The sequence below is a fragment of the Blennius ocellaris genome, assembly GCF_963422515.1.
Source record: "Blennius ocellaris genome assembly, chromosome: 6".
NCBI classification, from domain to species: domain Eukaryota; kingdom Metazoa; phylum Chordata; class Actinopteri; order Blenniiformes; family Blenniidae; genus Blennius; species Blennius ocellaris.
In genome coordinates, this window is record NC_137655.1 from 11465024 (window position 1) to 11491932 (window position 26909).

Genomic DNA, 26909 nt, shown 5'->3' on the forward strand with positions numbered 1-26909 from the left:
GGACTTCCCACACTTGATCTGAAAAATATCTTTCCTATCTTTGGTGTATTTGTCCATCTTTGTATTATTGTAGTTTCATTTTGAATTGTTTTACATGTTTAGGTGGACATCTAATGCATTTCTGTGATAATTGTGAAAGTTGTCCTGTTTGTTTACTAACTTTACAACTGAGTGTGTTAATAGTGTGTGCTTCCCGAGTTGTTTTAAGGTTATCTTCTCTCTAATTTACCTCAACGTATAGCCTCTATTTCTGGATTTTGTGTCTCTTTTTAATTGTTTTATTACCCTTTGATGTCATTTCACACATTTATGTTGGTAATAATCCCATTGTAATTATTTACACCTTTGGCTACTTTACTGCTGAGGAGTTCAGTTTTTTTTAAACCTCTTTATAGTCCATTTAAAACTTTTCAAACAATGCTGGTATTTATTTCATCGTCAGTTTGTCTGCATTATTCGATGTTCACTTTACATTCTTTAACCTTTGTTATATGCTGCTTTGTGGTATCTTTTTGTTGTTGTTTAGGCCTCTGTGATATTTTAAATCATTGTATTTTACTCACCGTTTGCAATATCTTTTATGGTCGTTATGCTATTTTTCACTCATTTTGTATTTGTAGTTCTTTGGGTTTATTCCTTGTCTTAAGACTCTGTGTGATCCTTTGGGCATCTTTAATTATGTTTCACTGGACTAATTTTGTTGTGTTTTATTACTTAATTACTTATCCTGTTCCCTCTGGATGGAGCACAAGGTCAATACAAGATCTCTCCACTCAGCCCAATTTTGTGCCTTTATCTCTGCCTCACCCCACGTCATCAAGTCCTTCCCTCTGCTTTCAACAGTCTTTCACCAAGTTGTTTTTAGTCCGCCTCTTGGTCTTTTGCCCCATGGCGTCCATCTAAGGGCTTTCCATGATTCCCTTCCATGCATTTGTCACTGTCATATAATTTAACTTAGTTTTTTCTACTACATAGCTTATGAAAGATTGAACATATTTTGTTGTCCTTTATATTTATTATTACTTTTTAGAAGTGCAGATATGTCGATATTGTATTTCTATGTGATAATGTGCTTCTGTGTTTGATCATTTTGAAGATGCAAAAATGGAAGAGGTTTACTAAGTGTTCTCTGAGTCAGAAGCAAACATGGTGAAGCACATTTTTATTCATATGGTCCTCGCCTGTGGAACGAACTCCCTGAACACCTGGGGACTACTCATACACTCACTTCTTTTAAATCAGGACTTAAAACACTATTATTTGGTCAGGCTTTCCAATAAACAATAAATTGTATTTATTTCATTATCATTTTCTTAATTAAGTTTATGCTTGATTAATTCCAATGTTTGTGTTGTCCTTTACTACTTTGCTTTAATGTATTTCATTTATTTCCTTGTAAAGCTTTGTGAATTGCCTTGTGTCTGAATGGTGCTACAGTAGTACACATTTATATACCTTGCCTCGTTTCAATATGTTCAAAAATTATTTTAGAGCACAAGAAGTCAGAGTAAATGGAAATATAATTGTTTTTGTGGATGATTTTGACATTTTCCGCTCCATATGTCCGCGCAGCAACAGGTGCGCCATATTTGTCCCTCCACGGCCACCGTCGGAGAGTTACCTCCCAACAACACCGCAACTGTGTCACTTCTCCTTTTCACTAAGCTGCACTGATTTAAACTCACAATACATGTCATTTTTTCATGACTGATTTTTTCAGCCGCGACACGGACACACGGCTGATCCGGACTTACAAGTCGTTGTTGTGCCCCCACGACAAACTCCTGCGACTTTGCGCGGAGTTGAAACTCAGTCGGTGAGTTTACTTAGCTTCTTGGGTTAGCATTGAGCTAACCATGTTTTTTTAGCTGTACTTTAGTTGTAAGTGTCAGGGTCCAGTCCTGGAAAATGTTACATTTGAGATTCTGACAACGTCTTGTCAAGCGAATGCGAGTTGCAGTCGCTCCATGTGCACCTGGCTGTGAACGTATATGCCTGTAAAGATGATGAAACGTTGTGGTATAAAAGTCGGGTGTTGGACCTCTGAGGCTTGTTGCTGCTGTGGGTTGTCCTGTGACAACAAGTGATGAGAGCCAATCTGAAAGGAATATATATGATTATAAATGGGTTGTTATAAAGTTGAGATTATATGCAGCCTGTTTTTGTTGCAAAAATAGAACGACATACTCGTCGATTAGATCATTAGTCTATCAAAAACAATAAGCAACTGGTAGTTTTGAGAGACTATGGATGCCCTTTTTTAAAACTTTATTAAAGATTTTGATTTCACCGATGAAGGAATTTATTCATTTGACTATATTATACTGCACCTCAGTTATTTACCTACAATTGATTTATATTTTTATTTTGTATGTGTGAGAATTGACTGCAGTTCTGACCATTGTTCTCTTCTGAATATGTATGCTTATTATTATGTTTAATTTAACCTGGATTGCCAATCCTTATAACAAGGAATAAGTGTGTTTTCTTTGTTTTGTTTTGTTTGGCACAAGGCAGCAACCTTATACTGTGATGTATATCACATAATCTGTGGCTATATAAAAAATAAAATCTGAATATAAATATTTTAGGGGAAAAGGAAATAAACAGTAGGCTGCTGTTATGAGAAACGTTTAATCATTTTGATGCATTTTAAAATGCTGCGTTTCTTAAGTTTTCTCTCATTTCGTCTTTGTTTTTGGAATGTTAGTCGGGACAAAACAAGACCCTTTTCTTCACTCATTTAATTTTCAAAAAGTTATTTTTTATAATTGTTTCTGCATATTTTACACATGAAATGCAGACCCATGCTTTGATCATAAGCTGAGGGAAATGACGTAAATGCTCTGTTGTCTACCACCTCTTGATTGTGTTGTAATATTCAGTCAGAGTGTTGGGTACATATACCAGTCATATAACATAGTGCTAATGTGTTTGTTGTTTTTTATTTATTTGTTTTTTTCGCAATTGAGTTCGCAATTAAAAGTACTTTGAGAGATGATATTAAACAAAGTAACTCGAAAACATAATTTTTCTTTCTGTTATCTTTTTTTAAGGCTCAATAGAATGGCTTAAGAAATGTTAAGGAAGGAGCCATAAGTGTGATGGAGAATGGAGAGGCTTAAGTGATGGAGAAACAAAAGGACAGGTATGTACACTTTCTTGGCATCTTAATTTCTCCCCAGCAAGATGTTGAAAGTGAAACACAAGACACCTCACCATTCTGTTTCTTGTCACTGTCATCGGGCTGTTTGAGTTACAATCTACTATTGTGGCCTTACAGGGAGTTGAGTCTTCATTCATCGATAGCACATATAACCTTCATTACATTGGAAACTTCTCTGTAGATGTGTCTAGTTCATCAAGAGTATACGTTGTGAATGTTCATGCCTTACAGTTTGGATCCCCTGTCTCCAAATATAACCCCGCGTCTTGCTTGCAGACTTTAAGCCAACAATATTTGACAGACAGATAAACGAGCTGGAATTCAATCCATCTTTCACACATATGTGTGCCTCCAAACCCCAAAGTAAAATTCTCCAGAGCACTCCGGGTTGTGCTAGCGTGTGGCTGCTGGTGCCGAGGATACATCTGAATATCGGTTGACATTTTATTAGTCACGTGTTTGTGTTACTGCAGCCCTGCTGATGAGCAGGCCTCCACCGCTCCAGAGCGAGGACTCCTCCACATCTGGCGCTGCTCAGGTCACAGTGAGCAGCTATGTCCAGTGAGAGTGCTGCTGTCCAGGCCGGTTCTGCAGGTCTCCCTGGGAGAACACCACGGCCTCCTGCTCGCACAAGGTGAGCGTTTGTTCGCTGTAAGCCGTCGCGATTGATTCCATTCGTTTGCCACTTGGTTCAAAGTGACAACGTGCAAAGTGGAGCTTGTCTGTGGGGGTTTGTCATTGCACAGTAAATCATTCACTGTCTTGAAGGTGGCCAGGTGTATTCATTCGGAGAGCTTCTGTGGAGGGATGAGAGCGTCCCAGTGTCTGCTCCCGTGCTGGAGCTCTCGCTGCAGGAGAAGACCGTGGTCCGAGTGGCTGCTGGCGGCTTCCACTGCGGAGCGCTGACCGAGCAGGGTGGGGTCTACATGTGGGGGGAGAATACTGCAGGACAGTGTGGGATGACTGAGCGGGGCACAGTCACAAACATCACAGGTTGGTCAGCTCCTTCCTTCTTGTGTTCCCACTTCCTCCCTCCCATCTACTCGTAAATCCCACACAGCGCAACCAAACTTACTTCCCTTGTATGTGTTCTGCAGCCTGATATTTAAACGGATCTATTCGGGTTCCCACATTAAATTAAGTGTCACGAACAGCCGCATGCTGAAGAAACTGAAGAGTATAAATCTACACTGTTCTACTTTTCTTTTGCAATAATTGTCATACTAATTAAGCAGAGATTGCTCTGTGCAAGTTCCAGAGCCATGCCCCGTCAGTGTGGTGGACAGTGAGGTAAATCCTCCAGTGGTGGTTCGGATCATGGAGCTGGCATGTGGACGGGAGCACAGCTTGGCTCTGTCAACACAGCACGAGCTGTGGGCTTGGGGAAGTGGCTGTCAGCTCGGCCTGGTCACCAGCACCTTCCCGGTGTGGAGACCACAGAAGGTAATTCTAAACGACTCAGATGTTTCGGCGCTGTCACCATCTTGGTTACAAACAAAAGGCCAAAAGCCTATCTTTTGTTTATGGTTTCTGAATTTTGTTGTTGTTGTTTTGTTTAACCTATAATTAAAATTCAGTCCCAAAATTAATAGGAGTGATTATATGATTGTTTCTAATGTTTCAGCAGTTTGATTTGTGAATTGTTGCACCAGGAATGGTTGTCAAACTGGTTAAATATTTTAATATGTTATATGCATTTTGTTCCCATCTTTGTCCCAGGTGGAACATTTGGCAGGCAGACATGTGGTACAGGTACGTTCTTCTCACATGTCTTCATTGCCACTTCAAACCGGTAAATATTCCGTTTTGAATGCACATAGTCACAGGATCTGTTTGTCGTCTTCAGGTGGCTTGTGGCGCGTACCACAGCCTGGCCCTCGTTCGCAGTTTAACCGCTCAGGAACACAGTACCCAGAAGAATCCTTCGAAGAGGCGAGAGCGGAGCCAGTCTCCTCACCCTCTCTTCTTAGCATCAGAGGAGCTGTCTGCAACTGATGATGCTCATTACTGTCCACTAGGGGTGGAGCTGAAAGAAGCCATTAAGTGTGAGGTAAATACAGTCTTAAAATAACAAAATTTAACTCGGTTAAAAAGAATAAGACTATTTGAGTTTGGCATTAGTCACTACGCATTGCAACCTAAAACATTGGCACAGTGTAAATTGTGTAATGCAGAGTATCTTGTAACAGCAGCTTATGTTAAGTTCTGGGATATCCACAATGGATTCTTGTGGTCACTGTGTTGAATTGGGGGAAACGAGTGGGTTAATGTCCTTAATGTCCATGATTTAAAGTTAACAAGGCCTGCTCACTTATTTCAGGGCATTAAAAAAAAACAAAAACAAAACAAAACCTTGAAGTCTGCAGTGATTTTTGATTCTGCCAGTGGTGAGTTTAGGAGGCCAGTGTATAAACAGGTAATAGTGTGGTGATTTAATCTACTGTTGTTCTGTTATTGAACATTGAAGCTTATCACCCTAAAGGGTCTACTAATAAAGTATCTGGTCAAGATATTAAAATGATCCTTACAGTTCATGGAAAGTCTGCCTTCAAGATGGTGGTGGTGATGTCTTGACTCATCTTTGAATGCCGAGTCTTTACTTCCTGTCACAACCAGACTGACAAAAGAATTGACAGCATGTACAGGCAGTAAAAATGCTTTTGGTTGATTTTTACACCACATATTTCCACAATGTGGGACCGCAGCTGTTTGCTGTTCCAGCAGTGTTTGATGCCCTTCTATGGTTTTGCATTCCCAGACTTCTCCCCGAAGACACGGGCTCAGACAGAGGCTCCAACTTGGGGGAAAGTCCGCTGGCAGCAGCCCTGGCTCTGGGGCCAGTTCATGCCAATTGTCTGAAGACGAAAAATCTACGCCGAAACGGTATTGTCTTTCATAACTTTGTGTTTCTTGAGCAAAGTTCAATATTTTTAATGCGTTTTATTCTTCTCCCCTTCCACGCGCTATACGATAATGCGTCTCTTCTTTCCAATGAAACTTCAGGCACAATCTTCCTGACGCGCAGACCGATTCTAAAAGTCGTGTCGGCCTGCAGTCGGGTTGGAGAGCCAAGTCTTTGGCCTTCCCTGACGACCAGCAGCTTCAGAACATCCTCAAGAAACTCTCCGCTCACTCACTGGAGACGCAGCGCACCGCACAAAGCGGAGATACAGACTCACTGAGCAGCCACACTTCAGGTCAGGAAGAAGTTTTCTTTGCCCCTGTTTCATTTTATGTCTAACAAAGAGGTCAATCTATGGGACCGCAGAGTCTTCGAATGGTTTGTATTCCCACCTCTTGGTGAAATATTGCATATTTGAATTCAGGCTTAAAATGTTTGTATTGCGTTTAAATGTTCTCCCGAGTGTGTGTGTGTGTGTGCGTGTGTGTACTTTACAGTTCACTCGAACAGTTTCTTTGTCTCCTCCAGATGACAGTTTTGTCTCCTCAACTCATTCCTCGGATCTGTTGTCCTCGAGTTATAAAGACGACTCCACGACGTGTCAAGAAGCCAACAAGTAAGATTTACCTTTGTTGGTTATTAATCTCACATGGGGAAACTATCACTGCTCACAGTGTGCAGTGTGTCAGCAGCTTGACCTTTGACCTTCTCCTCCACAGTAACAGTGGTCCATACCCGTCTTCTGAGGTGTGCTTGGAAGAAGTTCGCCTCTGTCTGGAGCAGGACAAGCGGGCACTGCAGAGGCAGAAGAGCGTCAGCCTTACAAACATACACCAGAAGAGGAATACGGCTGCAAAGACGAGACGCTCACATCCTGGAACACCCGCCCACGGTAGGGATAGTATAGTGTGAACAACGCATGTGTAAATTTACCTCCTCCTGTTAAGACAGAAAAATTAGGCCCCAAAAATGAATACGTGATACTGTTGGCTGGATTAATCTACACGAAGGATACAATTAGATTCACAATATGTAGGTTATTTTTGTAATATTTACAAAACAAAGTGTAATAAGATCATTAGTGGTAATATTTCTTTGTTTAAATGAACTGTTGCACTTGTACTGGCAGGCGTTCCAGAAATATGACTGCTGTCAGTAGGTTTACACTTAAACATCAGAATCCTTAGAAAGTCCTGAAGTCATGTGTCTTTATTGTCAACGGCTCCATAAAAGGCAGATGGACGGGCGGTTCAACATACAGGGAAGTTGTTCATTTGCAGACACTTGAGACAAGCTTTCTGTCTATTCTGGAGTTTCAGGACTGTAAAGCTAAAACTCTGTGGTCAGCAAATAAGGATCTTAAAACCAGTCTGTCATACAGACCTTTTAGTCTTTGCTGGGAAAAAAAAAATGTGCAATGCCACATCAGATAATGATTAGCCCTTACAGTACACGGTAGTTGATGATTTTCTTCCCCTGCCTTGCCTGCAGCGTCAGTCCATTCACTGCTAGCGGCTTTGAAGATATGAGGTTTTGCAAGTTGGTTCTAGGCGACCTCTGTGAGTCGTCTGGGTGTGTTCAGATCAAGCCTGTTGCATTAATCATTTCATGTTTGCCCACGTAGTATAGTTAATGTAGACATGTGGAAATACCATTGTGGAGTCCAAATCAGTTTGTTTCCAGAAAGATCTCACTTATTGCCAGAAAAAACACTCGTATGGTAACAGTGACATTTTCTGTAAAGCCTGGAAAAAGAAAAGTCTAAAGTCGATATGAGGGTTGGGGTATAAACCAAGTTCAGGTTGTTTGTATTTTTCTTTCAGGATCTCCTCATGGCCGCCGACCTTGTCCCTGCAGGCCCTTCTGTGCCGGCCGAGGTCAGACCGCAACACCCGAGGAGGCAGCCGACGGGCTCCCGTCTCTGGAGACAGAGGTGTGGAGCTGGGGCCGTGGATCAGAGGGACAGCTCGGTCATGGAGACCACCTCGCCAGGTCGGGAAACGACCTCATATGTATATGGGATGGATGGAGGGAGAGAGAGAGAGAACACACGAGAGTATATCTATTTTTGATTTGGTGTTGCAAATCTTTCTTCATCCTGAAATTCTGTGTAGTTGTGGTCATGCCACAAATGGTAAGACTAAATTAAAAACATCAAGTAAACTTCAAATGCACATATCGTATTGTATTTCTTTTTCAAATAATGGATTCACAGAGCTTCTTTCCCCGACCTAGAAAAGAATTGATTGGATATTGTATAATTGACAGAAGATTATAATTAACCTTTTCATAAGCTTTACATGAATAAGATTAACCTGTCATTTTGGGTATGGATTAGCCTGTACAAACCTATTTAAGCTTTTATATAAACTTGTTAATGTACTTATTTATAATCACAGCTGCTTCTGTTGTTGACTGTTTGTGGAGGCAAATGCATGAACACAAATGCATGAACACGAAGCTGAAGAAGTGATCATTTTAAGCATTTATTCTCTTTCTTTTCTTTACAACTACATTATGTTATACATCTGTTTCTACTCACTTTTAAATTTGTACTCATTAGGTGTCATAATATTAAATATTTGAAGTATTGAAATGGATTTTATGAAATCCACTTTTCTTTTGTGTGTTTCTGTGTGTGTAGACTACAGCCTCTGTGTATCAAGTGTTTAACGGGAGAGGAAGTGATCAGAGTGGCTGCAGGCTCACACCACTCGCTGGCTCTCACTGCTCAGTGCCAGGTAAATGTCACCGACACGCACCACACCCAAGGAACGAAAACATCGGTACACTTCACCAATATTACAAGGTTATGCTCCTAGATAATGGAACTGTAACCAAAATAAAAAAAACTTGGATGGTTGTTGAATTGCACGTCTAAATTAGTGACGTGTGGTGAGGTTCATGGCAGTGAGTATTTTAAAGTCAGATTTACAAAAATAAGCACCCAACAAAGAGCTTAGATTTGATGTTTGACAGCTTATTGTTTTGCATATCTAATTTCTCCAAATACACACGAGTCAGGTACATATTTGGCCAACGAACTGTGTTAAATGTGTTCTGGCTCTGAGGAACACGCCTTGGGGCTGTACCGTCACTGCTTCTTGATTGACCTTCATAGTTGCATACTATTCTAAAGATGTTTTAGAACAGAAAAGTTACGTGTGGAGATTTAGAGTTTGTGTTTAAAAACATAATCAGATGGAAAAGGTGATTTTAAAAAGTACAGGTTATATGAATGAGTACATTTGATATTTAATAATTTAAGCATTTAATTGATTGGAGTGTTTTCTTTAGAGTAGCACAGATTTAAAACAAATAAAGAATACATTTGGTCTTGGAATAGGAAGAAAAGAAGTACAACAAACAAAATAAACCTTTGTGCTCAGCAATGCCCCCTTGAGTGAGACCGATTACTTCACTTCCTGCTTTTTCATTATAGTTAGAGGTCACTACAAAGTGGATTGTGTGTTCTACATCTTAAATTCAAAATATTCAAATATTAATATTGCTTTGCAACCAAGTGTAGGATGTTTCAAATGTAGACAGAAGTTACTCTAACTACACAGTAAAGAATCCCAGTTTTATTGACATCTTCTCCAAAACGAAAGACTGAGGATTTATTAAAGCACCACCGAGTGGCCGAATCGAGAACTACGTGGTCTTTGATCAGGACAGCTGGTTGCAGTAATCAAAACGTGGCTCTGCAAATGGAGGCAGCAATACCTTTTATTGTGGCTTCAATTTTCTCGTCTTCTATCTTGAAACGAAGTGTTTGCACGCTATCATTGGTCATGCAACGAGATGATCGCATCCCTGGTGGTGAAATACAGCAGAGAATTAATTCAATGATTGCTTCAATAAAACAAAATGTCAAATGCTGGACCACGACTACACGCTGCTTCCAGAGAGAACTTTTTCCAAGTTCATGAAGCAACTTTAACAACAGCTTCATTCTTAGTTTACTTCATATATTTTGATCTGCTGAATCGTTTCTTGGCGGCAAATGCAGACGACGCACAGCACAACATCAGCATACTTGCTTAAAGAAATACGTTGCAGCAGTTCTCACCTTTTGCTTCGATGGTGACCGGAAAGTTTCTGAAATCCATGGTTCCACAAATCCACGTCTTAATCCCAATAGCACACACGCATGCACAGTGCCACACCCACTCGCATCACACCATTCTGTCACCATCGCAACAACAGCGCTCACCTTGACCGAACCGAAACCAACAGACTTTGACGCGGACGTCACAAAAGGCTTTGAATAGAGGAAGGACAGATTGGAGTGTTCCGTTTCCCTCTAAAACTTAAGCTGATCTCGTTCTTTCTCCATGCGTTGCAGGTGTACACGTGGGGCAGCAACATGTGCGGACAGCTGGGTCACGTCAACAGTCCTGTGACTGTGCCTCAGCAGGTTAAGGTGCAGTAAAATGTTCCTTTTCATTCTGAAAACACAAGATCGAAAAGATTCAAATACACATTGGTGTACCAACATTAGAGAGGCGTGTTGTAATGGCACTTTGTCTTCCCCCCCCTCCCCCCTGATTGATCACCGTAGCTCTCTGCTGATCTCCGTGTTTGGGACGCGTCGGCTGGGCAGAGTCACTCCCTCCTCCTGGCTGATGGCGACTGTATTCAGCCGGTACTGTTGTACTGTGGACAGCAGCAGGAGCCAGAGCAGAGCGGGACGTTGCCTCGGAGCCAAAGCTCAGGCCAGAGGTCACCCAACAGAGCGGAGAGCTACACAGTCAGACCTACCCTGCTGCAGTCCTGCATTGAGGTCTGTAGGCCATAAACACAAATAAGGACCGCCCGTTAAAAAAAAAAGATGATGGGTGTAGCATTTGTTTCCCAATAAACCACGGAAGCGATTTTATTTTTACATGTTGCTCACTGTGCAGTATGGTCATGGTACAATCTGTGGTGACGGCAGGAAAGCATAAGCAGACGGCGTATTTTAGTATCACGTATAATACCTTTTCCAATCTTGTGAGCGATAACATAAAAACAGTAAAAGTCACAGATTACTTGGGGAAAATCCCCCCAATAAATTGAAAAAGGCTTGCAAAGTTTGAAATATTTAGAATTTGGTGTTGGTGAAGTGATATTTATACTATCTGGGATTTAAACTTTTACCCGAGCAATCACTTTCTTCTGTTTATCTTTGGATAGATGGGCTATATCAGCAGTGTGAGCAGTGGCGGTCAACACTGGGCAGTGCTGGAGGACCACAACGTCAAGGGATTCATTTCAGCCATTCATGAGCTGGCCTCCAGAGAGAGGCAGCTCTTCTGCTGGTCGAGTCGGGTCCGGAAGATCCTTCTCATGCCGCTACGCAACAGAGGTGAGAGGGTTTCTGCTTTATCGGTAACGCAAACATAACGTCAGCATCCGAAAGCAAGTGAAGTTGTGTGTGCGCTCCCTCATCCACAGAGAATATCACTCCAGCGTTGGGTGAGCATTGCACTCATCTGTTCTTCTCCCTCTGCGAGTGCTTCCTTCACCTGAGCACCCTGATTGGTCGACACGCCGCGTCACTCTCTGACTTCCTGCGTGACATTCAAGGCAGTGATGTCACTTTGTTACCCCTGCTAACACACACTGACTACTTCCAGGACATGTACAAGAAGTAGGTTTTGATTATCTCGACCCTAAGAAAAAGTACAACGTCAACATCTAACTGTTTTTGTTACTAATATCACCGGTAATGGCTACAATTTATATGGCTCTGTGCTGAATTGAATCAAAAATCAACTCAAAGTCTCACTCTCTGTCTGACTCGCTAGATATAGTTCCGCAGTTGGTGACTTCCAGGTCATGGGCGGATTTCAGCCTCTTCAGAAACTTGCACTGTAAGCCGTTTTAATTGTTTTTTTCTCATTTGAGTTAGTCCCTCGGGAAACACAGACCCCTCATGCGTTACGATTGCTGCACTGCAGGGTGCCATACACATGTTTGTATTTCTGTCCAGGGACTGTTTGGGTCACAAGCACACTCTGCTCACTCAGCTGTGCCATTGGAACCAGTCTGGTAAAGATGATGTAGATCTGGTATCCATATTGTACTGGCCTCTGCAGCAGCTTCACCACTATCACCAAGTCCTACTCAAACTGGCAGCCTGCTATGATGTGGTGACTATAAAACTTTGTCTTTCTCTCTCACTGTCATACAAACGTATTGAGCTCGTTTTTTTTTCTTCTCTTGTTGTTCTCATTTTGCACTTACTGTATTCTTTAGGATTGCGGCACAGCGGTTAATACTGTCATGGTACTAGCGACACGATGCTGCTCATCTTGACTCTATTCTGTTGAAATAAGTGTCTTTTTTAAATTTTCTTCTAGTTAACTGTGGAGTATCAGTTCCTCCATCAGGGATGCAGTAATTACGAGTCTCTGTCTCTGTCACTGCTGAGAAGGAAGAGGGAGGCTGAAACAACCCTGCAATTCTGGAAGAGTCACTCTGGAAAAATTACAGTGAGCACATCGACCTGCTATGTTGTTCGGTTAAGCCGTGTGTGTGAATCACCAGGTTTTCAACAATGATTTTGGGGGATATTTTCTGTTCTGAGGCAGACAGAAAAATGGAGAAGAGGTTAAGTTTGTGTCTTGCAACATGAGGCGGGAACTGAACCTTGGAAGTTGTGGTTTTAGTGGCATTGTGCAGTAACTATTTGGCTACCACAGTGTCTCGGGTTAAAATTGTACATGTCTTTAATGTTTAGGAGGTCCTGCGTCTCCCGCAGCGCCGCGTGGTGTGTGAAAGTAGCAACAGATCTCTGACTCTGCAGAATGCCGGGCGCTTCTCCAACCACTGGTTCATACTGTTCAATGATGCACTGGTACACACACAGGTAGAGACACACACACACACACACACACACACACACACACACACACACACACACACACACACACACACACACACACACACACACACACACACACACACACACACACACACACACACAATCCTCCATCAAACGTATTTGTGTAAATAATAATGATTTTTTTACAGAAGATTCGAAGCGGAGCCTTGATATACTTGATGAAAATGACCGCTTGACATGTTGCAAAGCATGTGCAGCATAAGAGTTGAGGGTCCACCGTGATTCAAACCTTCTAACAGCTCGTCCTCTTACATATTGTAAATCCTTTGTCTAGACTACAAGTTAATTTCGACATGTCTGGGCTCACTTTTGCCGATTTCAGTGAAGAATACTTGCCTGCAAAGTCCAGCAGATCAAACGGGTTCAACTTTAATATTCCTTTCCAGTCAGGCGTATTTTCAGTCGCACTGTTCCCTTTTAGAGCTGTGCGTGCAATTGCCTTCCTACCTCAAGATAGCCATAAACCACCAATGTTCTGAACCACACCTCTTTTTAAGACCAGCAGGCCCATGGGCACACAGATGTGTGCAAGTACATTTACTGTTTAACCAGACTGGGTGTTGGATGAGGAAATGACTACGTCAGACTAAGACTAGCAAAGACACTCAAACTGCACATGGTGCTGCACTGAAACAGGTGTGAGGCAGACAGTAACTTTCTCAGTCTTGTTCAGCTCCGTGAAAGCTTCCACTGAATCTGTGTCTCTGTTTTCCTGCTCACATTTGTGGACACCCTCCACTGTCTTCCCATCACGTTCACGTCTGTGTGTCGTTTCTTTTCATTCTCCCAGGGTGCCATTCCCTCTAAAAACTTTGTAAGTATAACTGTCATCGGTGTACCTTATTTAACCCCCAGCCAGCCAACCAAGCAGCTTAACCCGGGTTTGGGCCGCAGCAGTGTAGGTGGGCTGGCGTCTCTCTCAAGCTTTCACTCTGGCAGGTTCACACAGGGTCTCAGGGCAAATGAAATAAATGTCAACACAGGACTTTTTGTATGTTTGAGATGCTGTTTTACGTCGAGTGCAAACGCGCTTTTTCTTCATTACTTCACCGGATAGTTAGTTTAACAGAAATCTGCAACTTATTGGAAATCTAAACACTGCCTCTTTATTTATTATTTCACGTTTATCTGCTGTAAGTAAACAGAAATTCATGTTCGTGTTATCATGGATGATGTTTTCTATCATTCATATGAGGGATCTGGACTTAGTGACAGCACAGATGTTCTGCGTTAACATTTGTTTCATGCATGTTGTCTTGTTGGCTGAGTCTGTCTCTGCTGCTGCCAAACAAGCCGCTGCGTGTGGATTCGGGTCCAGGGGTGACAGCTGCAGGAGGCGATGGATGAAAGACGAGTCTCGCTGAGACACAGAGCGGCTACAAACATGAAGACGTTACTGTCACCGATTGGCCAAAATGACAACTTAACCTTTTCAGAGTTGGGGTGTCAAACATGAAGCCCGTGGGCCTTATCTGGCCCTCAAGAGGGTTCAGTCTGACCCATGAGGCGGCCTTAAAAACTGTAAGAATAATATAGATTTGAATAAATGCATTTATTCGTAAATTAAGTAACTCTTCCTTATTTATCCTCTCAGGTTTGAGCTGTTAATAGCATAAGCGTCACAGCCATAAAATAAGTGTGAGTTTACGGAAACATGCATGCAGTTCTGTTATTTCTGCTACTCTGAAGAGAAACACAGTGGAGGTTGGATTTCATATTCAAGTTAATATCAATGGGTTCATAATAGGTTTTTTTTTCCTGCATTAAAACTGTTGGGCAGGATGGGATGTGGCTCCTGAATCAAAATGAGTTTGACACCTCTGTTTTAGATATTTCCCTGCTGTGTCTTGTGTATTCCTCTCCTGTGAGTGTAGGCTCCTCGTAGTATAATGCAGTTTGTTGTTGAGAGGTTTAGTTTCAGTCCTGTGTTGTGCATTAAGACTTTGGTGTAATTGTATGCATTTTCGCTTCCCAGATTTTTGAAGGGATGAATCGAACTACAGTTCTCATCCAAAAGAAGCAACTGTTATTGTGTGTTTTTCCTGCATCGTCTTTTAAATATTAGATTAAACGACAATTCCATTTTCTTCCAACTTTATGTGAGAACTGTTAAATTAAATCTCGTTTTGAGAAATAACCATATTGCAACAGAGAGATTAGGATCTATGTGTCCTGTTTTAGTTTCCTTGACTCCCAAGAGTTTAGAAGTGGAATCCAGAAATGTTGCGCTGTGTCGCCTCTTTTATTCCTCTCAGCTTTTCCTGGTCACATGCTCTCATAGTACAACTGGCATCACCCTGACTGTCTTTTGGGACTTCCTTATTTCACCAGCATGCAGAGAACCACATTTTGGCATTAACTGCAACAAATCTGCTGCTCACAAGTGTCTCTCACATGCACAAGTCTGGATGTGGTCATTTCTGAAGTTTGGTGTTTTCTAATCTCCAATTGTGTGACGTTGGATAATGCGAGACTCAATGTATTTGAAGAAATGCCATGTTCTTTCTCTCCTCGCGTGGATTTGTGTCTCTGCAGTTCTCCACACATCATGTCTACCCTCTGGTTGGTTTGTGGGTGAAACCAGTCACAGAAGACGGCGGCGGACTGTGAGTTTGTTGTTGAGCTTCTTACAGTATCATAGCAAATCAAAAAAAAAAAAAAAAATGGGAACCCTTAAACTCTCTTTCTCATGATGAATCATGTAAGACCCGTGGGAACAGTGACGTGAACCTTCAACACAAATGCGGTCACAGTGCGATATGCCAGGAGATTGTTTTATATCTTGTTTTTATTAAAATGCACAGAAAATCAATAGTTCTCTATATTGCCTTTACCGCTAAGATAAAGAGCCTCACGGGAATGGAAGCAACTTAACAAACGTGATTCAAGAGTCTTGTTATAAAAACTCCACAATCATAATGTGACAGAGAAAGTGGAACACGTACGCGCAAAAGAAGGTAAATCAATACACAAGTAGGGAAGCACAGTTACCAGAGTAAGAGGTAAGCCCATGACCAAACAAAAATGTAACATTCCCCTGCTCGAGAAGTTCACCAAACAGGAGAAGATTAGTTGAAAAATGGCAGACTTGCTTACTAATCCACCACACAACATCCAGCACAAACACCAGTTTACATAGATTTAACTAAACTGCAGCAGCTGTAGTCTTCTGGACATTTACTGAGGTTGACAATGAGATGTGGAGCGCTGCAGCGCACATTGGGCTCATGAAAGGGGCGAGAAGGGAACAAAGGGATGGCTCTCCTCCACAGGCAGTCTGCAGACGTACCGGCGCGATATAAGCAAAGCCTTGGTCAGATGACTTGAAATGGTAAACATATCAATTTAAACAATTAGAAAATGGAGAACAAGCAGTTCAATTCTTTGAATGATGGAAAACGTGTCTCTGAATCAGTTGCATTGTGAACCGGATGAACAAAGAACCATAATGGTTTTACCAAGAGGCTCAAGCTGAAGAAATTCAAACCAAGGTCTTACAGTTGAAAGATGTTTTTTTTTCTCAGTGAAAGGGTTTGTTTACAGTTTGATGCAATTGAATGCTTTTCAGAACTGTTTACAATCAAGAATAACGATGTTATAAATATTAAAACAGCATTAAGATTTCATTAGTATGGGAGGGATATCGGCCACAGAAAATGTAAATAGCACTCTGATGTAGACGGCATTTACAGTAATGGACAGTCGTTCAATAAAATAATACACAGATCTTTAAGGAAAATCAAAGAACAGAATTTATGTTTCCTATTGTCGATGTTGGTGTGTTATTCTTTTTGTTTTCTGTATTTTCAGCCATGCCATCAAAATAACATGTCCAGAGGAGAGTTTCACCGTGGTGGCCTCGACACCACAAGAAAAGGTGCCTTCATGGCTTCGACACTTTGTCACTCTCACACTTCAGAAAGTTAATTTCTGTTACATGCTCCTCTCTCTCCCTCTCTCGCTCTCTCTCTCTCCGTAGAACAAGTGGCTACGGTCTCTTACCCAGGCGGTGGATCAGGCGCTGGGAGGCGGGGGTCAGGGGTCAGCGCGTGGGGAAACTGCAATGTCCCGTACCGTCTCCCACACGTTCGTCGGAGACGAACGGCTGAAAGGTGCTCAGTACAGCGGCGGCTGGCTGGCAGGACGCATTCACGGCAGGTTCGAGAACATGTCCAGCTTCTTCTGTGTGTCCTCAAAAAAAAAAAGAGAAATGGTCTCATGTATGTCCACTGATCTAAAGTAGTCAGGTCATGCGTTTGTGTATTGATTTTTGGCTTTTTGTGAAAGACATTAAAGTGTGTTTCGGTAAGTAGATCACGTTAAAGAATACGTTTTTCATTTAGATGACAGCAGACAGGAGCCTTTCTTGGAGGAGTTGCAATATAAAAAGAAGCTATTTTACAGTTAATGTCCACAGTAAATATATACATACATGTTTTATTTCTTTGTTACAGAGGCACCATGAAGTGGCCAGATGGTCGGACATACCACGGCAACTTCAAGAATGGACTGGAGGATGGGTCAGTTCGTTACTTCTGGTGTAGTGTGACTGTGTGGTTGTCTCCCAGTTAAACTACTTTTAATCCATTAGCGGAACATACGACAAGGAGATTAAAGCTTTAAATACTTTGTCCATGCAGAATTACTTTGACTATATTTAGGATTTTTCTTTATAGTAATTGATTATGAGATCAAGCTCATGTCAACATCATCTAACTTTGATCTCTTTCCAGCTATGGAAGCTTTGTGGAACCTAACAAAGTGCTGAAAAAAGCCGATAGCTACCAGGGGCAGTGGAAGGAGGGAAAGATTCATGGTTTTGGCAAGTACAAGTAAGTCTCCAGCTTTCCCTTCATAAAAATGTGTATTTATAGTGCACATGCTCATAACGAGGTTGTGTCTTCTTTACTGATATGGAGAAATTTCATGTTTATAAAGGGACTTTGATTTTTTTTTTGGTCAAAGTATCAACTCTGATTATGCACGTAAAAACCTGCCTCCATCGCATTTCATTTAACTCTAAGCGGGTCACACTCAGGTATGCCAGCGGCGAAGTGTACGAGGGCTGCTTCTGCGAAGGCCAGCGTCACGGCTACGGCATGCTGAGCTCGGGGAAACTGCTGCGCAGCTCCTCCAGCTTCTTCATCGGCCAGTGGGTCCAGGGCAGGAAGACGGGATACGGAGTCCACGAAGACATCACCAGGTCTGGACGGCAATCGAGTTGTGACAAAGAAAGATGTCTTCTCACAAGATTGATAAAGAGAACGTTTAGAGTTTCTGAAATGCTGCTTTCATTGGTCATTGGTTGGCCTTGTTTTGTTCTCAGAGGTGAGAAGTACGTGGGATTGTGGCTGGATGACCAGCGTCATGGCAGCGCTGTGGTGGTCACCCAGCACGGCGTTTACTACGAGGGGACTTTCAAAGACAACAAGATGAGTGTAAGTGCACTCGCAAGTGTATACCTACTTTGGGTCACAGATTACTTTTATTACTTTAAGTTTTAACCCTGATTTAAAAAAAAAAAAAATTGTAATTGCAATAAATGTGTATAAATATGTACCTAATCAAATCAAACCAAAATTTAATAGATAAGTGATTATGAAGTAAATCTCAAACTAGAAAATTGCTTCAATGTCCGTCCGCCAGCGACATTGCGATTTCCAAAAAAAGACAACACTTGGCTCAGCCTCCAGATTCTTTAATGATACTCGAAGTTTCCTCAACTTGCATCACTTGTTACAAAGCACTGTAGTATTCTGTGCAAAGCACCAGTCAGTGTTCATACACGCATACTGAATAGTCTCTTGCAAAAACAATGAAACTTGCACATTGTTATGAATTTATAGGAGGAAAAAAAACAACAACTGCCAGACGGGACGTGAAATAGAATTTAGAATATAGACAGTGGCAAGATAAAAAGTTAAAAAGTAGCAAAAGAAAAGATACAAACAATGAATAAGCATGTAAATCAATAATAGTAAAAATGTGTAATCAAGACAATGACTAATATTATTTACATTCTCAACCAGGGATGATGTTCCTATTGCATCAAACACATGATACATATCTATTGTACACAAAAGAACAGTATTGGGCATTAAAAGTGAAAAAAATCGCAGCCTCTGGTACATAAATGTAATCTGTTTGAGAAATGTGTTTGATGCGGTGTGTGTTTTCTGTCAGGGCGCGGGCCTGCTGGTGTCGGAGGACGACACGGTTTTCCAGGGAGAGTTCTCCGATGACTGGACCGTCAACGGAAAGGTAGAAAAACGTCTGTGTCTGTGTAAAACAACCCTCCGAGTCAAGGCTAATGCATCCATTACTCATCTGCTCGTCTTCCTCAGGGAGTTTTGACTTTGCCAAATGGAGATTGTCTGAAAGGTCAGTTCACTGGAGAGTGGAACTCGGGCCTGAACGTGGTGGGACTGTACACCAAAGCAGGCCTCGACGAGCCCGATGCAAAAGAGCGAAGCGGCCTGGTGTGAGTATTATTTCCCCCTCAAACAAGCGACAACATCCTCAGATGATTCTTCATCTGAATTTCACGCAAATCCTTTTCTGAACAGATGAGCTCACCGTGCTTCTTCCTCTTTCTTTTTTTTAATCGTCAATTGCTCTCTCTGATATATGATGTACTGAAAGACACAGCGTTGTGTGCATGTACAGCAGGTTGGGTCAGTACGCCGTTCCTACAGCTCAGAGATGGACGTGCGTGTTCGAAGAGTGCTGGAGTCGACTGGGCTGTGACGCTCCCGGCCGAGGCGAGAGGAGTACGGCCTGGGAAAACATCGCCGTCTCTATAACGGCTGCGCGTCGACAGAGGTAACGTGACGTGTACACGCACACACTCGGACCGTTTCGTCCACTAATTCACTTAAATAATGGGACATTTAATCACGGAACAGTTGACTTAATCTAAATTGATATTTTCCAGCCGTCTGTCAACATGAGGCGTAAACGTAATCAGATCGGTGAAACACATTCTGGGCTGAACGTTGCGGCTAATCCTGTCTTGGACAAGTGCGTGTGCGTTATATCTGTGTGTGTTTGTAGCCCAGATCTCAGTAGGTCTCAGAGCAAACTGCTGGAGTGTCTGGAGCTCATTCCCCAGTGTGGACAACCAGTCAACACTGCAAGTTATGACAGCGTTCGGAGATACCTCACCAAGGTGCAGGAATGCATTAAGAACATTCAGACATTTTACTCAAGAATGTTTTTTTTATGTGTAAATTTTGCTCGCCAGTTGTGGTTCATCCAACACTTCAGTGTGCCCGTCTGTATATGTGTTGCCCATGTCAGGCGTGTGACACCCCGTGCCACCCTCTGGGCTGGCTGGTGGAGGCGCTGGTGACGGCCTACAGGATGACTTACGTTGGCGTGGGATCTAATGGCCGGCTGCTCAGACAGGCCGTGGAGGAGATCCAGTTCTACCTCACACATCTCTACAGCATCATCAGGTGGGGAAAACCTCCTGATGGGGTCTTTGTCCAACTCTACACTGATCTGAATCACAGGGAGAGGCCACGGTTCACATTTCTTTTTGTTTTGCTGAAGTCGTGACATCGAAACGTTTGACTAAATTCTACACTGACGTTCCTTGAGGACGTGTGTGTGTGTGTGTGTGTGTGTGTGTGTGTGTGTGTGTGTGTGTGTGCGTGTGCGTGTGCGTGTGCGTGCGTGCGTGCGTGCGTGCGTGCGTGTGTGTGTGCGTGCGTGCGTTATAGGAAATAGTGCCGGATTTCTAAAGATGATTCTTATGATTTGATTTCAAAATGGAATGTAATGAGTTTCTATGGGCATTGTTTTCAGGTTCCTCTTCCCAGGGTTACCAGCAGATGGCGATATCATCCCAGAGCTTGCGACCTCCACATTGGAACACAGAACCGAAGGGTGAGAATCAGCTCATTCTCTCGCTGTGCATTTCCTTTAATAAACAGGACAATAAAATTCCTTGAATCCATTTTTTTTTTTTTTTTTTTTTTTTTACAGTCTATCTTTAAACTCAACAACAACTGTCGGTTGCTTTATTTGAACATTTAACCTTAACCATCTTGTTAGTCTAAAACGGTGAGACATTTATTCATGGAGCTCAATGGCTGGACTGTGCACTCTATAAGGTTTAAAAACAAAATGGCTTCTTTTTCCTCTCTCCTCGGCTTCCTTCAGCGTGTTGGTGCTGAGCCGCTCCTCTCTGCTGCTCCCGGTGCTGCTCCCTCGGCTCTACCCGCCGCTCTTCACCCTGTACTGCCTGCAGGAGGAGCAGGAGGAGGCTCGGTACTGGGAGCGAATCCTCCGGCTCAACACGCAGCCCGACCTCGCGCTGCTCGCCTCCCTGGGAGTGCCGGAGTGAGTCGACACAGTCGTCAGGGACACCGATCGACCAGACGTGTGTCTCCGGAGGGAGTTTAACAAACACAAGAGTTCTTCGCTGCGGGGAACTTTCCAACCGCAGGCTCATGTGCAAACTCTCACGTTTTTGTTTGCTTTGTGTTGTCCTGTAGAAAGTTCTGGCCTCCGTCGATATCGGTTCTGGGGGAAAAGAAAGAGGTGAGACACTAACTCTGTTTTGAAGAGGTGCTGCAGATAGTTACTGTAGTGTTGATTATTATTTGCTTTAAATTGTCGTCTTTCTGTTCTCCACAGATCGTGTCCAGCAGTAAAGATCTCTGTTTTCTTTCCGCGATAGAGACTCTCCAACAAATCAGGTAGCTGCAGTTTGGCCCAGTGTGACACACAGGCCCACTTGACAGCAAAGTGCTCTTGATGTCAGTGAAACAGTTTTATTCTCAGACTGATTTTAGATCTGTATGACAAGCGGGTCACATCTGATTTGACGGGCGCCTCAAATCAAACTTCTCCGTCACTGTGGTTGTGTGTTGGTAGCTCAAAATGGATTCATAAAGAATGTTCCTCATGCGACAAAAACCAACAGACTTCAGCTTCAGAACAGCTCAGTTCCCAGTTTAATGTCGGCATAACAAGGATAAGAAGGTCCTCGTCTACGGTGCTGCAGAGTTTTAACATTTAACACTACAGGTAAATAAAGAAATGAGACATAAAACATCCTTATAGCTTGTTTTGAAATGAAGAGAGGCTCTAAAAAGAGTTTAGAAACTGATTTTTCAAGTTACCGGGCATTAAGTTGGTGATTAAATGTGCAGAAATGATGAAAAAAAATGTTTAAAGAAAGAATACAATTAATAAACTGAGGGGGAAAAAAGCTTCAGTACAATTGAAACCAGCTCTGACGGAGACTAAATGTTATCAAGGAAAGATAAGTGAGCAGACTGTGACTGTTTATGAGTCCTGCAAGTTAGATCCAACATTTTTCATTACTCTAATAATAAAGATGCATTTTATTTGTGTGGCACGTTTTAAAATCAAGTGACATTTCAAGGTGCTTAACAGGAGGAAGAGGAAAAAAAAGAAAACAAAAACAACCTTAAAACACATTATAGTAAAATGGGTCGTCCAGTTGGCTTGATTTAATAAAACTCAGCAACAGTGTTCCATTATTATAAGTTTTAAGCTCTTAATTTGTAAGAAAACATGCAACAAAGTGTGATATTTTACCATTTCAAAGGGGACTAATATCACATTCCCTTTTTATGGCCACGGCAGCACCACGTTCACGCCATCAGACAAGCTTCTGGTCATCAGGAAGACGTTCGAGGAGCTGACGCAGGAGGTCAAACGCGTCTTGGACGGCAGCGTTCTGTGGTGCATGGATGACTTGTTCCCGCTCTTCCTTTACGTGGTGCTCCGAGCGAGGTGCACACACACACACACACACACCCATTCTCATGTGATTTTGCCACAAAACGCCATTTGAGTCTAATTGTTGTGGTTATCGTTGACTGATGTGACTGTGCTTGTTGTGTTTTGTTTCTTTGTGTTTCAGGATCAGAAACCTGGGCGCTGAAGTCTGCCTCATAGAAGATTTGATGGATCCCAATATTCAGCATGGAGAGTTGGGACTGATGCTCACAACACTAAAGGTGAGGCAACAAGTCTGACACACACACTTTAGCTCAAATAACGTGTTACTTTTACTATAAATAATAATAAATACTATTCTTATTGAACATTTTCTGATTCAATATGTCATTTTGTCCCACAGACTCTGAATTTAGTAGGTATTAGCCGCTACTCCATGCAGCGTTTATTTCACCACAGATTCTAATGTACGATCAAAGATACAACCGCTGTTTGAATCCAGCCTCGTTGTTGACGTGTCACTTTTCTTATTTACGACCTCAGTGACTGTGTCTCTACTGCAGGCGTGCTACTTCCAGGTCCAGCAAGAGTCAACTGCCTGACAACAGAGACGAAGATGCAAAAAAAAAAAAACACTCCTCAGAGGTGGAAAAGGACAAAACCAGTGGCTGTGGAGGTTTCCCAGACAGCAGATCACGCACATCGCCATCCTGTGGAGGTTCTACAAAACTACAGTTCATAAGTTTCATATGCACTTTGTAGCACATCAGTTTTTATTTCAGTTAATCCCTGAATGTTAAAAAAAACAAAAAAAACAAACAAAAGCAAGACCGAACAAGACAAAGTCAGAGATGTGGCTCTGGATATTTTCAGTTTTCACTCCAAAAGTGAGATAACAAGGTCACAGGTTAACATTTCAAAGGGATTCAAGTACCTTAAAGGGCTAGTAGAGATCTAATAATGTAAATGATTCTCTAATGTCCAAACACTCCTCAGAGGGAACTTATTAAGGTTGTCAAGTTGTGATTGTTTTCTCGTCTCTCAAAACAAAAAACAACTAAGACTATTTTTAATTGTTTATAATTAATATGGGATTTAAAAGTAATTACTGGTGATAAAACCTGACAGCATGTTGAAACGTACACTTTTATTTAACCTTCATCAGCTGCTTGTTTTAAACACTGACAGAAACGCACTCTGTTGGCTTTATGAGACAAAAAATGATTTTCCTGCACCTGAACTTGATTTTCAGTTTCTATTATTATAAATTTTTGTACAGATCGATGCAATTTCTTCCCGTTTCTTCTGCCTGATGCCAGAGTGTCAGCAGGAAATCCAGCTGGCACATAGATTATCTGCTGCAGCAGCTGGATGACAGACTCCAGGGGAGACACGGCTCAAAATCAAACAAATAAATGAGATGATTTGAATTATTTAGTTCTTTATCTATAGTGATAATAACAATACACTCCTCTGCTGTACGAACAAATCAGGATCTTTTCCAGCGCCGAGAACGACCCCTGGAACTTTTCCGCATTCCGTTACTTTATACTCAAAAACTTAACTGTATATTATTTGGATTTCATGAGTTACAACAACACAAAGTGGGGCATAGCTTTGCTCTATTTTTGTAAATTTGGAAACGTCCAAAGGGTGTATGAACACTTTTTCAAGGCACTTTATTTCCACGGTCAAAACAAAATGGAGGGAATGAAGAGAGAGCACAGTCCAACAGCAGAGGGACCTAAAACCAACAACATGCAGTCATAGTACATACATGTATGTGGTTAAAGGAGAAAATTGGATCTAAACCACTCAATAATGTGTCCCAGCAGGAAATACTAAAAGCAGCTTCAGTAAGAAAATGGCTGAAGTTTGGCCTTATAAACCTTTATAAAGTACCACATTCTGCCGATTCTCTACTGCTGAGTTCAGTATTTAATCCTCAGGGAGAAAAACCGATACCAACCCAAAGCATCAGGTCAAGAAGGTCCTGCAGTTTTACACTAAACGCTCCTCCTTTTTACACTCCTGTGCAGAAAACCAACCGATTATCTCAGGTGTGAAGCTCCAACACTCAAACCAGCTCAGTCATTTTGAGGACACAAAAAGATGTCCTTATGATGTAAAAAAACAACAATAATGCAATATGCAAAGAGAATCAAATATTTTTATCTTGACTGAATATAATTAATTAGTAAATACTGATGAGTTCAGTATAAAAGCAGCAGGAATTATGTGTGTAAATTTAAAAAAAAAACTAACTAGCACTTTTTGTTTTGTTTTCACGAGCTTGTCGTTACTTCAGAAAAGTAATAAAGTTATGCACAGATCGAGCTTGAAAGAAAGCATTAGCTCATGTGTCAGTGGGATTATTTTATTTTACACATGTTTAGTTTTATTGTTTTCACACAAAAAATGTCTCGTCACTGATGAACTGACGGGGGAACAGCAAAAACTGCAAGAAAACACTCGCCAAAAAAAGAAAACTATAAAGGTACTTTAAAAATACTGTAATTTACACTATTTCTGTGTCACTGAAAAGTGTTTGTTCTGTATTTATTGTTACTGGCATTTGCAGAATGTCCTGGATGTTCTCACGAGTTGTAAAATGTTGTCACTTTAATGTATTTTGTTTGTGATGAAATGTGTTCCTGTTGGCTCTTTCCTTCAGGCGGCGGTTGGTTTGTAAAATGTGCTCAAGAAGTTTCATCCACAGTGAATATTTCATTGCTTTCAGCCTGGTATGTTTCAGAAATGACCATAAAACCAACCGTAGCCCCGAAGAACCAACGGCTCCGACAAAGTGAGACGTAAACTCATGAGATGAGATGCGAACAACCTTCGTCTCCTGGAGGTTAAATGATTATTTTTCTAACCAGTCGTTTATTTTTGTAACTTCTTAACTTTATAGGAAATTGTGGTTGTTTCGGGGGGGAAATGGAGCAGAATATTCTCTAGTTTTGAGTGGGAAATCGATTGAGATTGAATGTATATTTCATTCTTTACAATTTTTAAAAAAAGGGGGGGGAAATAAATTTGTTTTAATTCTGGAAACATGTCGTATTGAGTTTCATTCTGTACATTTACAACGTCCGGAGCGACACGCAGAGAAACACATGGAAGTATTTTTATTATTTCCATGTGCATCTGGAAAAAAAAAATGTAAACATTAATTCAACAAACAAATGCCTTTTTATTTTGTTATAAATTTAAATATTGTAAGCTTTTTTTTTGCTTATAACTTGAAAATCACAAGAAACAGAACTGCCGCACATCAAAATGTTCTTGGTGTTACTTTTTATTATTATGGTGTTTTTGACGTCCTTGTGGAGGACAGGAGAAATCCTCACTATAACAAGAGTGTATCGGATGCATTTTCTTTCTTCCCAACTTAAAACAAAACTGTACTTCTATTGAGTAGCTGATATTGTAAAAGTATATAGCACATGATTCCTACAATCGACAATCCATGGCTTGAATACTCCCCACTTGGATTTTTGCCATTTCTGATTTTAGTCAAACAAATTAGGCAAGAAATAGAAAACAAATAGGTGAATGCTTCGTGGCATTCTAACTTGGCAAGTGAATATTTTTGTTTGCCGCTGCAGCGTGAATCAGCCGAAAAGCTCAGTGAGAGAGCTGATCCAGATCAGATGCTTCAAGAGAGATGATTGTCCTCATCTGTCACGCAGTCGCTTGTATTTCGACCATATTTCTATTTCTTTTTTGTTCTTCCTGTGAAGTGTCGACAGATGTCTTTCTGTAGCTGAAGTATTTCTGCTTCAGTCTGAAGAATAAGGTAGAGAAAAGGTAACACTGATTTTTCTAGTCCATCAATTGGAAATACTGAAGTAATGACCAACATTGGCCACGAGAGGGCGGCAATGTGTCGTCCTGGGGCCGGAATCGAAGCGCTTCACAGAGTTTGTGCAGTAAAAACTGCTGAGAGCAGTGGAAGTGAAGAGAGTTGAGGATTATATGCCAACACGGCTGAGCTGGAAGAGGCTGAAAAGCTGCATGAAGTTACAGTTCACAATGTTAATTTATCCTTTACAGCAAATGTTTGTCATTGCATAGATGTTGTCTGTGTTGCTCGTCGGTGAAAATCTCATTTTAATGTCTCGCTCAGATCAAACTGGTTTATTTTCTATTATAGCAGAGCCAACTGCCGCAGTCCACCACGATCATCTGCTATGCTCTTCCCGGTTGACACCTGACCTCTGACCTCG

General features: G+C 41.7%; 1 protein-coding gene across 3 annotated transcripts; it reads left to right on the forward strand.

The window, feature by feature from the left end:
• The first annotated feature begins 1649 nt into the window (after positions 1-1649).
• Positions 1650-25698, forward strand: LOC308131223 (alsin-like). 3 transcript variants are annotated; one of them, XM_080497868.1, is made up of 41 exons: positions 1650-1816; positions 3057-3148; positions 3640-3800; positions 3935-4159; positions 4419-4609; positions 4886-4918; positions 5013-5216; positions 5925-6049; positions 6170-6363; positions 6597-6684; positions 6788-6960; positions 7892-8060; positions 8713-8809; positions 10417-10494; positions 10633-10854; positions 11247-11418; positions 11508-11703; positions 11861-11926; positions 12046-12205; positions 12416-12547; positions 12796-12924; positions 13751-13774; positions 15496-15566; positions 16771-16837; positions 16940-17118; positions 17415-17480; positions 17694-17792; positions 17999-18163; positions 18287-18398; positions 19144-19221; positions 19305-19441; positions 19627-19782; positions 20014-20128; positions 20260-20417; positions 20770-20850; positions 21127-21306; positions 21462-21507; positions 21604-21665; positions 22582-22731; positions 22862-22958; positions 23241-25698. In XM_080497868.1, exons 2-41 carry the CDS (start codon positions 3129-3131, stop codon positions 23277-23279), a joined length of 4917 nt encoding a protein of 1638 aa, XP_080353994.1. In that variant the 5' UTR covers positions 1650-1816; positions 3057-3128; the 3' UTR covers positions 23280-25698. The 3 variants fall into 3 exon arrangements, with proteins under 3 accessions (XP_080353994.1, XP_080353995.1, XP_080353996.1); XM_080497869.1 differs by having other exon boundaries at positions 19630-19782; XM_080497870.1 differs by lacking the exon at positions 13751-13774.
• Positions 25699-26909: the final 1211 nt, after the last annotated feature.